Source organism: Miniopterus natalensis, chromosome 4 (genome assembly GCF_054644295.1).
Source record: "Miniopterus natalensis isolate mMinNat1 chromosome 4, mMinNat1.hap1, whole genome shotgun sequence".
In the NCBI taxonomy this organism is placed as follows: Eukaryota; Metazoa; Chordata; class Mammalia; order Chiroptera; family Miniopteridae; genus Miniopterus; species Miniopterus natalensis.
The window spans coordinates 67,624,991-67,639,314 of NC_142084.1; the positions used below are offsets into that span (position 1 = coordinate 67,624,991).

Genomic DNA, 14,324 nt, shown 5'->3' on the forward strand with positions numbered 1-14,324 from the left:
CCAAATGGTTCATGATATATGCACTGTTCCTCCCATAGTAGAGGTCATCCCCTGTCTGTCCAAAGGGCACTTTTCTTTTTTCTTGTTGCACAGTATTCTCCCTGGTGAAGATACCATCGTTTAATCAGCCAGTTCTCTGGCTGAGTGCACATTAGATTATTTCTAATCGAGTGTTAATACAGTGTCATAGTAAATGCATTTGTGTGTTTGTTTCTCTTTTCACACATGTGCACATGTGTGAGAATAAATCCCTGAAACTGGCATTGTTTGGGTACAGGGGATGTACACAGGAGAATTTCATAGATTCTGCAAAACTGCCCTCCACAGAGATCTTTCAGATATATGTTGGAGGGAGTGAAAGTACCTGTTTTTCCTTGCCAACACAGTGTATCCATCTTTTGGTCATCACACTAAAAAAACACACCAAAAAACCCTGTGAGCTCTGCAATGGATCCTTCTCACACATCACTAGTTACTGGCTGCTGTGCCAGGACCTCCTGGGTGCCATGTAGGATGCCTGGCACACGGTAGGTCTGTGATATTTCGTCTCACACTGCCGGGGGTGCCTGAGATTTACTTCCTGAGCGCCTTGCACTTCCCGTTTCCCCATTGCATTTATAACTTGTTCAGGGCAGGCCTCCCTTGTTGAATGTCAGCTCCATGAGGAAAGAGGCTGTGCCTCGTTCACTGTATATACCCAGAGGCATCAGTAAATCTTTGCCTAATGACCATCTCTAGAGTGCATTCCAGCTGTGGATGCTTTGGAGCTTCAGCCTGTGTAGCAAGGTGCCTCCCTCCAACTTGAAAATGACTTGTCCAGATATCTTCATGTTCCCCTGCTTTACCCTCCTGTCTCTGTTCCCATATACCTTCTATCTAGCAGCTCATTGGGCCACAGACACTGCAGCCCCTCCTTCATCCCCCTTTACATAGGTGGTGCATGACCCCTTGGTTAACTGATTCATCTCAACTCCCCTCCTCAGGAATGGTTCTCCCCCCTCACTGTTAACTGCCACTTGTCTATACTTCCCTGAGGCCTCCCTGCTCTCACACTTGCCTATGCATTTTGTTTCCACACAGTAGTTGGAAGTCTCTCTTTACAACTTACATTAGTTCTATTCCCTACGTTAAAACCTGCCATGGGTTTCCATTTATCCACCTAGTAAGCTTTCTGTTCAGCCCCTACCCTATGCTTTGTCCTTTCCTATCCTACTCTCGTTGTTCGTTTGTTTATTTCTGTCTTATGGTCTTTGCTTAGGCCTCATTGCTGAGGTCACCTCCTCATAGGGGTCCTGCCCACTCCCTCACTTCTTGCCCCCTCAAAGTACTTCCCAATCTCTGGAATTACCATAGACGTTTAATTTTTTTTTCTTAAGCCACCTGAGGATATTTTTTCTATGGATTCTTAGATAGAGTGGGAGGGAGGGAGGAAGGGGGAGAGAGAGGGGGAGAGAGAGAGGGACATTGATGTGGGAGAGACACATCTATTAGTTGTCTCCAGCACGCGCCATAACCAGTACTGCAGATTGAACCTGCAGCACAGGTATATGCCCTTGACACTTCGGTGTGCGGACCACAGCTCTAACCACTGAGACCAGCCAGGGTCATAGGTGTTTAATTTTTTAACTCCTTTATGGCTCGTCTTCCCAATAAGGCTGTGGGCTTTTAATAAACGTGTGAAAGACTGAGTAAGGGGATTGCCCCATCTGACTTTAGACCCAGCCTAGAGGTTGCTCTCAGGGATCTCCCCAGTTCATAGACGTGGACACTGAAGCTCCCAGGCCAAGTAGATTCTCAGGGCTTGGAGGGAGAGCCTGGCCTGCTTGACTCCAGAGGCTGGCTCATGCTGCTGAAATAAGTCAGCTGTGCCCTGCCTGGTTTTCTATTTGCTGTAGCTCTAAGTCCTCTGTGGCTGCCTTCCTGTGTGTTTTGTGGCTGGATCCTTTTCTGAGCCATCTCCTGCCTCCCTCAAAGGATGGATTTTTATGATGCTCCAGCTTTAAAGAAAGGGCATAGGTGGGCTCCTCGTAAGCAGTCCTCTCATTCATTGCCTGTCTTTTTTTCTGTCTTTGCACCCCAGGCTGCAGGCTCGCATCGCTCACCGAATTCAGGAACTTGAAAACCTACCCGGGTCACTGGCCGGGGATTTGCGAACCAAAGCAACCATTGAACTCAAGGCCCTCAGGCTGCTGAACTTCCAGAGGCAGGTGGGCACACACTCAGGCCTGGAGCCTTAGGAAAAGGGCCCCTTCTGCCACCCCTGATGCTTAGATTCAAATAACTGCTTGTTGGGCAATTATTAAATAAATGTTCCTTGACCATTGAAAGCAGCAGTGCCCACCTACACTTAACTAGCTTACTGTGCCCTCCTTCCTCTTCACGATCTGCACAGTGGTGGCACATTGGGTATTGCTGGTATGAGTAAGCGTGGTTCCCTAGGGCGGTAGTTACCAGCTTAAAGCAGGAAACTTAAATGGATCTGTATCTGAAGGTGCTGTACTTTTGAATGAGCCATAAGAAAAATTTTGTGTGTGGTTGAGAGAACGCAGAGCTAGAGACCTGAAGGTATAAGAGGACCTTCTGCTGGGTATCCAGAAGCAGTTGTCTCCTGACCTGTGCTTGTCCCCTGACCCTTGGGCACTTACCAGACTTCCTGCACACACACACACACATTTGTGTTTATGGCATTTTGCAAGAACCCTTCTGGAGGCAGGAATGTTCTGCCTGGCTTGCATGGTGTAATTGTGCATTTTGTGTGGACATTACCAATGTGTGCCCATGTTTCTCTTCCTGAAGCTGCGACAGGAAGTGGTGGTATGCATGAGGAGGGATACCGCCCTTGAGACGGCCCTCAACGCCAAGGCCTATAAGCGCAGCAAGCGGCAGTCCCTGCGTGAGGCCCGCATCACCGAGAAGCTGGAGAAGCAGCAGAAGATTGAGCAGGAGCGCAAGCGCCGGCAGAAGCACCAGGTGTGTCCCCAGCAGCTGCATAGCTTTCCCTGCTGGCCCACCTATGTACCTGGATGCTCACTGCTCGCACATTGTTGAGTCTTGTTTTGTGTCTAAACATGCTATTTCTCTTTTTTTTTGTATGATAATAGTATTCTAGGAACTAAGAATACATTATTGAACAAAACTGAGTGGTAGGGGAAGATGGGCCACAACCAAGGGCATGTAACATGTTGGGAGGAGATAGGATATAAAGAAACACAAAGCAGCAATGGAGGGTGATGGGCAACTGTTGACACAGGATGGTTGCAGAAGTTTTTTTTGAGGAAGTGAGATCTGAGCAGAGACAGAAGGGAGCCCTGTGGATATGTGGGCAAAGAGCTTTCCAGATAGATGGGGAGGTCCAAATGCTCTGGGGCTGATACCTGCTGTGTGTTCTGTAAAAAGCAGGGATCCCTGTGTAGCCAGAGTGGAACAAGGGGGAAGGTGGGAGGAAGTGAGGACAGGGAGAGGACAGCCAGAGTGTGCTGGGCCTTGTGAATCAAGGGGAAAATTGGACTATTGCTCTGAGTGAGGTGGAAGCCTCCGTGGAGTCTCTTGAGAGGGGGAACTGATCTAAGTTAGGTTTTTACAGGATCAGTCAAGGAGACTAAAATTTCTACTGAAGTAGGATTTGGAATGATTCTCTTTGTTGTTCACTCATTATATCTTCTAAAGTTTTCCTCCAGTCACTATCTATTACTGGTGTAGTTTAAAATAATAGAAAAAGTCAGTACTTGGTGTAGACCACTGTTAATATTTTGGTACATATATCATTCAGCCTTATTCTGTATATATATAGTAATCAAACACTGGGGTAAGCATTTTTCTTTTTTTTAAATCCTCACCCAAGGATATATTTGTTTTTTTATTTTAGAGGGAGAGGAAGGAAGAGAGAGAAAAACATCAGTCGGTTGCCTCCTGTATGTACCCCAACTGGGGATCAAACCTGCAACCTAGGTATGTGCCCTGACTGGGAATCGAACCCGCCACCTTTTGGTATATGAGACGACACTCCATCCATCCCAGCCAGGGCTGGGCTAGACATTCTTGTTTTTGAATTTTTTTTTGGCCAAGCTCTGCTATTTCCATAAAAAAAAGAAATTCTTAGCAATGGAATAACTTGGTTGGAAGGTGGGAATATTTTGAAGACGTTAATGTTCATGTCAGCATGTCTTAGCAAGATTGGTTGCCTGTTCAATATAAAGGAGCTCCCTTCCAACCACAGTTAGAGCACAGAGTTTTATCCTCACACAGAGAACACTGAACCTTATAGGCAAGCAGTGTTACAGTGTTATTTGAATATATCCTCTTGGTTTTAAACAAGCTACCTTTAAAGTTTTGTCTCTTTCAGGGAGGTGTTACAGTGACTCCTGTGGAGTAGTCAGTCTTGTCTTGTGTGTCCTTGTAGGAATACCTCAACAGCATTCTTCAGCATGCCAAGGATTTCAAAGAATATCACCGATCAGTCACAGGCAAAATTCAAAAACTCACAAAGGCAGTGGCCACATACCACGCCAACACAGAGCGGGAACAGAAGAAGGAAAATGAAAGAATCGAGAAGGAGAGGATGCGGAGGCTCATGGTAAAATTCTGCATTTGTAACCCTGTATCCCTTTCTGTGTGTTCTGGGCTTTGCAGGGACTAGGATCTATCACCCTGCAGTATGCTGAGGCATTTTGCTGCTCAGAGTTTGAGGTGGAACAGAGAAAAAGAAAGGGCTTGGATTTGAGAGTCTGAAGGAACTGGCCTCAGACCTTTGTCCGCTCATACCAACCATTAGAATGACTGTATGATCTTAGCCAGTTAGCTGGCTGCTCTTTGTCCTCCAGAAGATAAAGGTGGCAGCCCCTTCTGGCTGTGAGCCACCAATGGTACAATCCAGATCCCCCACTCCCACCCCACGTTTCTGACCATTTATTCCTGGATGATTTTCTAATTGGGTAGATATTAAAAGGCATTACTATGTGTACAGATGCCATAGTAGTAAAGAGAAGGACACAACCCTGCCCTCAAGGGAGTTGTGCTAGTGCCTAAGGAGATAGGTGCCCAAGGAAAACACACAGTTTTGGGTGGTGGAAAGTGCACTAAAGAGAATGAAGCAGGGCAAGGGTGGGATTGGCAGGGTGTACTGAAAGAGTAGGCATGACCCACAAATCCACACATCTGGAGGAAGTGCCTCCTAGGGATTGAGGAACCAAGGTCAAGGGCCTGAGGTAGGAAAAAGGCAATTGCAAGGTACAGCAAGTGGCCCCTGGAACAGAATGGTGCAGGGGAGGAGTGAAGTCCGAGTCCCAAAGGCAGGTCATGTGGGGGCTTGCAGGCCACAGGGAAGGCTTTGTATTTCATTCTAAACATGATGGGGAGTCACAGAGGCTATAAGTTGTGGAGTGATCTGATCTGATTTATTCTTAGAAAGCTGGGGTGGGAGGGCTTACTGCAGAGGTCTGTGGAAGAGATATTGCTTGGGCCAGGTAGAGAAAAGAGTTTGGATTTGGGACATGTTTATGAATAGAGGGGACAGAACTTGATACTGCCTTTATAAATAGCTCTGGGCAGGACCATGTCTGTGCAGCCAGGTCCCGGCAGGGCCTAGCTCTGGGTAAAAATTGGGGAAATACTGAAGGGAGATGTGATAGTTATGTGAAAGGCCTACATACAGCACAGCACAGGGTGTGACTAAGAGCTCCCTTAATGTGGGTCTGATTGCTGGTTAACAATTCCCAGTGAACTTCTCAACTCTGGCTTGCCCGTCTTGGGTGCTAAGGAATGAGCATGTCTCTCAAGCAAATGCTGTATCTGCACCTTTTTTGCAGGCGGAAGATGAGGAAGGGTACCGGAAACTCATCGACCAGAAGAAGGACAAGCGCTTGGCCTACCTCTTACAACAGACAGACGAGTACGTGGCTAACCTCACGGAGCTGGTGCGGCAGCACAAGGCAGCCCAGGTTGCCAAGGAGAAAAAAAAGAAGAAGAAAAAGAAGGTACGCTGGGGACTGGATTGGCTGTCTTGGCGTGTGTTGCCTCAGCCTCCCCATCAGGGAGTGACTTTCTCTCTCTTTATTTCCAGAAGGCAGAAAACGCAGAAGGACAGACACCTGCAATAGGACCTGATGGCGAGGTGAGGAACCAGGGTTGTTTTATTCATGGAAATGTCAGCCCATCCCTGGGCCTTAAGTCTATTTCATTCTTTAATTTTTTTTCTTTCGCTTTTTATTTATTTAAATTGATCTCAGAGGGAGGGAGGGAGGAGGGGAGGGAAGAGAGAGAGAGAGATTGATTTGTCGTTTCACTTATTAATGCATTCATTGGTTGATTCTTGTTTGTACCCTGACCGGAGATCGAACCTGCAACCTTACATATTGGGACAACGCTCTGAGCTACCTGACCAGGACTGTATTTATTTTCATGCTCAAGTTGTTCCAGTTTGGGCCAGAAGGAGCCCCTTCAAATTGGTTCCTGTGTCCTTTTGATGTGTCTCCATCATTCTTTGGGGGCTTCCTGACTTCTTTGTACACCAAAATGGTCCAGACTTACCTTCTTTTCCTGCCTGAGCCCTGGAGTCAGCCATTTCTCTAAGGACCCCTGATTCCTTTTATCAAAGAATATTTCGAAATCAAAATCTAGGCATGCTCATTGCTCCTGGGTGTCATTGCTTCTAGGCCCTCTCAGCAGACAGATGTAGGAAATAGGTGTATGTGTGCATATACACATGCACTGTTATTTAGATATACAAATATTAAAAAACCTGAAATCACACTGACACCACCAATTCTAATCCAATACCCTGGGTTATTTCTATCCTTCTCCCTTTTCATACTGAAACTGCAAAAACCTGGCTCCCATTAGCCAGGATACATTTTCCTATTTGCTTAGTCCTAGAATACGCAGGATGCACATTCAGAATTGCTCACGTGTCCCCCTCTATAAAAGGAGCCTCCAAGCTAGAGATCAGTGTTTGTTTTGAGTTCTTTAGCTCGAGAGCCTATTCTCCAAATATTGTGTACAGAGCTACTTGAATTAGTTCTCCCCTTATGCCCCTGTTAGTGTGGTTTCCCCCACCCTTGTTGGTTTTATTTACTCATTGATTTATTTAGTGTGTGAAACACTAGCTTGCTCCAAAAGTCAGAACCATACAAAGTGGCCCACTCAGAGAGGGGTTGCTGTTCCCACCCATCCATCTTTCCACAACATTCCTGCCCATCTCCTGAAAGCAACCATTCTGGCATAATACAGACAGTTGGAAGTAGGATGTGTAAAAGTGAGATGTGTAAATGAGAAACATTGTTTTTACTACCTTCCCTGCCTCTTTTTCATCTCACTTCCCAGAGGGAAAGCATGAGTAACGGAATGCTTGCTGCTGGCCTTTCCTATGCATGAGCCACTGGATGTTTTGTTTTTTCACCTAGCATTGTCTCTCAGATATCTCTCCATGTTACCTCATGGACACTTACCGTATTCTTACTATATTTAAAAAGTTTTTTATTTTATTATTTTACTTTATTTTACTTTTGACAGTATTACAGATGTCTCCCATTTTCTCCCTTTTTGCCCCCCCTCCACCCAACTCCTGCCCCACCCCAGACCTTCACCATGCTATTGTCTGTGTCCATGGGTAATGCATATATGTTCTTTGGTTAATCTCTTCCTGTCTCCTACTCCCCCCACCCCACCCTTCCACTGAGATCTGTTATTCTGTTCCATGCATCCATACCTCGACCTATTTTATTCATCAGTTTATTTTGTTCATTATATCCCACATATGAGTGAGATCATGTGATATTTGTCTTTCTCTAACCAGCTTGTTTGGCTAAGCATAATAGTCTCCAGGTCCATCCATGCTGTCTCAAAGGGTAAGAGCTCCTTCTTAGAGCCACATAGTATTCCATTGTATAAATATACTGCATAGTATACCATTGTGTAAATATACCACAGCTTTTTTATCCACTCATCTATGGATGGGTGCTTGGGCTGTTTCTAGATCTTAGCTATTGTAAATAACACTGCTGTGAACATAGGGGTGCGTATATTCTTTCTGATGGGTGTTTCGGGATTCTTAGGATATATTCCCAGAAGTGGGATCCCTGGGTCAAACGGCAGATCCATTTTTAATTTGCCTATTCTTTCTAATGTCTCTGAAATGTAATACTTCCTATAGAAAAAATTTAAATGATAACATGAAAAGCGGAAGCCCCAGGCATGCATATTTATTCCTGGTTCACGTCTTCTCTAAACTTCCCAAAATCTTGTTTTTTTTTTGTTTTTTTTTTAATATATCTTTATTGATTCCAAAGAGAGGAAGCAAGAGGGGGAGAGAGATAGAAACATCAGTGATGAGAGAGTCATTGATTGGCTGCTTCCTGCACATACCCTACTGAGGTTCGATCCTGCAGCCCAGGCATGTGCCCTTACAGGGAATTGAACTGCGATCTCCTGGATCATAGGTTGATGTTCAACTTCTGAGCCACGCTAGCCAGGCACTTCTGAAATCTTTATGCTTATATCCTCTTTGTTTTATTTTGGGACTATATGGGTCAATCAGAACATTAGTTAGACCTTTTCCACTTAGCCCAATATCTTGTGCCACTTTCCATATCAAGTCATTAGTTCTATTTTCATTTTATTGTGTTGACGTTAGAATCTGTTTCATTATTTAGATTGATAGCTCTTTAGGTTGCTTCCCATTTGTAGCTGTTACAAAGATCCTGCACTGAGCAACTCTTTACCTACCTCCTCCCTATTGGTGCCTGTTTCCATTGTTTCCTTTTTTCCCTATTGCATACATTGTTATAATGAGCCTCCTTGTGCATTACATTTTGATGCTCTCTCAGTCAGCTTGGGCTGCTGTTACAAAACACCATAGCACAGATAGCCTGGGTAGCTTAAATAACATTTATGTTCTCACAGTTCTGGAGGCTGGAAATCCAAGATCCGGGTGTAGCAAGGTTGGTTCCTGGTGAGGGCTCTCTTCCTGGCCTTTTTCATAACAGAAGCATAACTCAGTGGTGGCTGTGAATTGTCCTTATTCCCAGCCAGTGGTTCTCAACCTTGGCTGTACATTTGAATTACCTGGGAAGCTTTTATAAAACCCTAGAGCAGTTGAATCAGAATTCTTTGGGTGGGCAGGTGCAGACATCAGCACCGTTAAACGCTCCCAAGGAGCACTTGGGTGAAAGTCACCAGTTGATGGTTTGTGCATCTGAGGTTAGTGTCTCCCCCCCCACCATAGTGGACCACTTTGAGGGCTAGGTGGTTTCGTGCACAGAGACTAATCTCTCTCTGCTGTGTGGGTGGTGCTGGTAGTGCAGCACTTTGGACAGAAGGGAGGATATAAGTCCCTGGAAGATGCTGTTAATAAAATTTAACTAAGTAAATTTGAAGATCTAATTGGTTTTATTTAATGATTCATAAATCAGGTAGCTTCTCATCTAGCCAACAGAGAGCCACCCTGAGCAGTTATACTGATGAAAGGCTTTTATAGTAACGAGGATGAATTAAGAATGTCAGCAAGAGAAAAATGAAAATTCATTGGAATAGAGTTCGGGTGATGACAGTTTCTCATTGTTTGAGCTGGGTTTCATTTGACTGGTCTTGTTGCCGTGCAGGAGGGAAGCCTTCCTCCTGCTGCAGTAGTATAGTAGATGCACTTCCTTGTGGGACTGCAAGGCAGGTCTCTTCTTACTGGGATCTGTAATTTACTTCCTGTTTGATGTAATTGACTTAGAGTGGTAGGGCATGAGAGCTCCCTCTACAGGCCTTCTGGACTCCAGTTTTAGTTCAGTTTAATTGGATCCAATTTAGTTGATCTAATTTTTTGTTGGTTAATTTTCACAATGCAAAGGTTTAAATTAAGAACTTCATCCTTATTCTGAAGTCTTCAGGAAATTTGAAGGAGGAAATGTTCATCCAAAGTTGATATCTCAAAATGAGAAATCAAAGAATTTCATATTTGTTGCTAGGAGGAAGTTAGTTGTTTTGTTTTTCAGATATTCCAGTTAGCTATTTAACAATAAAGAACGAGGACCTTTGTTGAAGTAACAAACACATCATAAATGGAAAAAAATCAAGGACCAGAAGAGTGTGAATAGTTCAGTCATTTGTGTAAAAATGGGGAGAAACCAGTCCTAGTTTCGTATGCATGGAATTGATCTGTAAGGATGCACGAGAAACTGATATTGGTGGGCATCTATGAAAAGAGAAACTGCCAAGACGGGGTGGGGGAGAATCCATGCTCTACACCAGAGGTGGGGAACCTTTTTTCTGTCTAGGGCTATTTGGATATTTATAACATCATTCACGGCCATACAAAATTATCAACTTTAAAATTAGCTATGACAAAAGCTCCTAGATTTATCGAATTTCGAGTCCGCCTGTGGTTGCCTTTGCAGGGCCAGACCACATGATTTTGCAGGCCGGACGTTCCCCACCCCTGCTCTATACCCTTGAATTTTGAACTATGTGAATATATTACCTATTTGAAAATAAACACATGTATGTCAGTTACCTCAAAGAAACTGGTGTCATCAATGGAATATATTTTTTCCTGAATTATTAATATACAGGAAACCCATTTTCACAACTACTGGCCATGGTTATGTGCCATTTTTGGGGCATGGAATTTGGAGGGCACTTCCCCAGGTGGCATGGTTAGTGAACATCTGAGATATGGTCATCACAGAACCTAAAGTCATACATGTGGCTCTCTTTCAGCCTCTGGACGAGACTAGCCAAATGAGTGACCTGCCTGTGAAAGTAATCCATGTGGAAAGTGGGAAGATTCTCACAGGCACAGATGCCCCCAAAGCAGGACAGCTGGAGGCCTGGCTTGAGATGAACCCAGGGTGAGTTGACCCTTGAGTTCCAGATGCAGTGAGGATCCTGAGTCAGCTGGCTGGCAGATGGGGGTGATTTTGATTGCATTTGGAAAAAAGCCAATTTGCTAAGGTAAATGAATTATGCTGGTTTGGGGGAGATTTATATTAAAACACTAATATTTTTTCTAGGTATGAAGTAGCTCCAAGATCTGATAGTGAAGAAAGTGGCTCAGAAGAAGAGGAGGAGGTAAGAGTCCATTTCCTTCTGTCAAGACCTTCAGTGCTCTGTAGTGTGACTTCTGTCCCTTGTGTATCAGTCACCCCTGCATGCTGTGATCGTCTCCCACGCTGCCTGGGATAAGAGATGGGCAGAAGGCAGCCAAGGCCCAGTCCTGATGGAAAGTTGGTGCTTTATAGCTGCCCTGTCCCATACAGTAGCCTCTAGCCACACATGACTGTTTTAATTTTAAATTAATCAAATTAAGTAGAATTAAAAACCCTCATCCTTGATCATATTAGCCCCTTTTCAAATACTCGACAGCCTTCTGTCCAAAAGAAATCATCAGTATGAAGTTGTAAGCATTAAATCATGTACATGTTTGCTCAATGTAATCTCTTCATTGAAAATATTATAAATGGTTACTTTTTTGTGCATATTCTTTAAATCATTTCATTATTCCATGTTAAAGTGACTTCTGCTTTTTCCCTGGTTGACAAAGCTATGGGGAAGAGCCTGCTCTTCTACCTGTTGTGCATTGCCTCCTTGGGAAGGATAACTCAGAGGGAGCTAGGGGTTACACTTTCTGAAGGCCGTGTTTGTTTCACACCGCATCAGCAGAGTGGTCTTCACTCCCCCTTCAGCTGGGATGAGAGTGTCTTAAAAGGCTTTCAAGTGCCTTAAAAAGTTTTGCCACTTCTATACATTTTTGAAAAGGAGATTTTTAGCCCTAGCCAGTTTGGCTCAGTGGTTAGAGCATCGGCCTGCAGACTGAAGGGTCCTGGGTTCGATTCCAGCGAAGGACAGGTACCTTGGTTGCAGGCTCAATCTTTGGCCCTGGTCAGCGCGCGAGCAGGAGGTAACCAATCGATGTGTCTCTCACATCGATGTTTCTGTCTCTCTCTTCCCCCCTTCCACTCTCTGAAAAGCAATGAAAAAAAATATCCTCAGGTGAGGATTTTTTAAAAAAGGAAATTTTTACAGGCATTTACTTGATTGCTGTGAAAGTTGAACATTTTGGAGGGGTGTTATTAGGTTTCTTCTGTGAATGGTTTGCCTCATTTTCTTACTTCTAATCAGTTGTGAGTATTCTTAAACTGAGTTTTTAAGTGCTCTTTTATATTTATCCCAGCCTAAAATCAACTTACTGTTCACCTAAATATATATCTTTCTCTTTGTCCCCAGTAGTACTAGGTGAATTGGCATATCATCAAACCCATCCCTTCTCCATTGACTTGTGATATATTTTTTAAGTGGTATATTTTGTTTTTATAGCCACTGGAATCTTTTTAGGGCTACCTGTTCAGTTTTGTCTAACATTCTAATGACTCTTAGACTAATTGAACACTTTTTTGTAATTTTTTAATAGCTTTATGGGGGCGTAATTTACATACCATAAAATGCACCCATAGTAAGTGTACAATTCAATAATTTTTAGTGAAGTTATGGAGATGTGCAATTATCGCTGCCCACCAGCTTTAGAATGTTTTCAACCCCCAAAGTTCCTCCTGTCTGTTTTCAGTTTGTTCCTGCTCCCTTCTCTAAGCCCCAGGAGACCACTGATGTGCTTTCTATCTATAGATTTGCCTTTTCTGAGTATTTCATATAAAGGGAGTCATATAACATGTAGTATTTTGTGTCTGGCTTTTTACACTTAGCATGTTTTTGAAGTTCATCCATTTTGTTCTGTGTAGTAAATGGTCTTTTTTTTTTTAATTCTCACCCAAGGATTTTTTTTATTGATTTTTAGAGAAAGTGGAAGGGAGGGAGGAGGGGGGGAGAGATAGAGAGAGATTTGATTGAGACACATCGATTGGTTGCCTCTCACACAAACCCTGGGGTTGGGGCTTGAACCTTTAACCCTTTGCTCCATGGGTTGATGCTCTAACCACTGAACCGAACCAGCTAGGGCATCATTTTTTTTTTTTTTAAATTCCTGAGTCATATTTCATTGTATGGATATACCACACTTTGTTTACCCTTTCACCAATTAGGCATTTGTGTTTCCATTTTTTGCTATTATGAATGATGTTGCTGTGAACATTTTTGTACATGTCTATGTGTAGACATATGTTTTCATTTCTCTTGGGTAGGTACCTAGGAGTAGCATTGAGAGACTGCCAAACTATGCTCTAGCTGGTTTGGCTCAGTGGTTAGAGCGTCGTCCCTCAGACTGAAGGGTCCCAGGTTCCATTCCACCCAAGGGCACATACCTCTGTTGCAGGCTTGGCCCCGGTTGGTGCGAGTGCAGTAGGCAACCAAGCAATGTGTCTCTCTCACATCAATGTTTCTCTTTCTCCATCTCTCTCTCCCCCTTCCACTCTCTCTGAAAAACAATGAAAAATATTCCCAGATGAGGATTTAAAAAAATCACCTGACAAACTGTTTTCTAAAGTGGCTGTACCATTCAATGGGATCCAGTTTCTTCATATCCTTATCAGCACTTGGTTTATCTGTCTTTTTTATTATAGTCATCTTAGTGGGTGTGTAGTGGTAGCTCATTGTGTTTTTTTTAAAAAATAATTTTTATTTTCAATTACAGTTGACATCATTATGTTAGTTTTGGTGTACACTCCCAGTGACCAGACATTACATAACTTAATAAGTGATCACCCCAATAAATCCCACACCCATCCAGCACCACTCCTAGTTATTAGATTATTTTTGACTATATTCCCTATGCTGTACTTTACATCACCATGACTATTCTGTAACAACCAATTTGTACTTCTTAATCTTTTCACCTATCCCCCTAACTCCCCCTTCTCATTTGGCAACCAACATATTTTTCTGTATCCATGAGTCTATGTCTGTAGTGCTTGTTCATTTTGTTTGTAGGTTCAATTGTTGATAAGTATGTATTTGTTACCGTTTTATTGTTCATATTTTTTATCTTCTTCCAGAAGACTTTTGAACATTTTGTATAATACTGGTTTGGCTATGATGAACTCCTTCACCTTTTTGTTGTCTGGGAAGCTCTTTATATGTCCATAGATTCTAAATGATAGCTTTGCTGGGTAGAGTAATCTTGGTTGTAGGTCCTTGCTTTTCATCACTTTGAATGTTTCTTGCCGCTCCCTTCTGGCCTGCAAAGTTTCTTTTGAGAAATCAGATGAACAGTGTTATGGGAGCTCCCTTGTAGGTAACTAACTTGCTTTTCTCTTGCTGCTTTTAAGACTCTCTGTCTTTAACATTTTGCATTTTAATTGTGATGTGTCTTGGTGTGGGCCTCTTTGGATTCATCGTGTTTGGGACTTTGTGGTTCCTGGACTTGCATGTCTATTACCTTCACCAAGTTAGGGAAG

At 43.4% G+C, this 14,324-nt stretch overlaps 1 protein-coding gene across 17 annotated transcripts in view; it reads left to right on the plus strand.

The window, feature by feature from the left end:
* The window catches only part of SMARCA4 (SWI/SNF related BAF chromatin remodeling complex subunit ATPase 4), an 81,233-nt gene that overhangs the window by 21,406 nt on the left and 45,503 nt on the right, over positions 1–14,324 (plus strand). For 16 of the 17 annotated variants that reach the window (XM_087816733.1, XM_087816730.1, XM_087816729.1 and 13 more), the window contains 7 exons: positions 2,081–2,207; positions 2,797–2,970; positions 4,400–4,573; positions 5,805–5,972; positions 6,059–6,109; positions 10,699–10,829; positions 10,992–11,049. In XM_087816733.1, coding sequence (XP_087672859.1) covers positions 2,081–2,207; positions 2,797–2,970; positions 4,400–4,573; positions 5,805–5,972; positions 6,059–6,109; positions 10,699–10,829; positions 10,992–11,049 — 883 coding nt within the window. The remainder of the gene's footprint in view (positions 1–2,080; positions 2,208–2,796; positions 2,971–4,399; positions 4,574–5,804; positions 5,973–6,058; positions 6,110–10,698; positions 10,830–10,991; positions 11,050–14,324) is intronic. The other variant, XM_087816734.1, reaches the window with a different exon arrangement.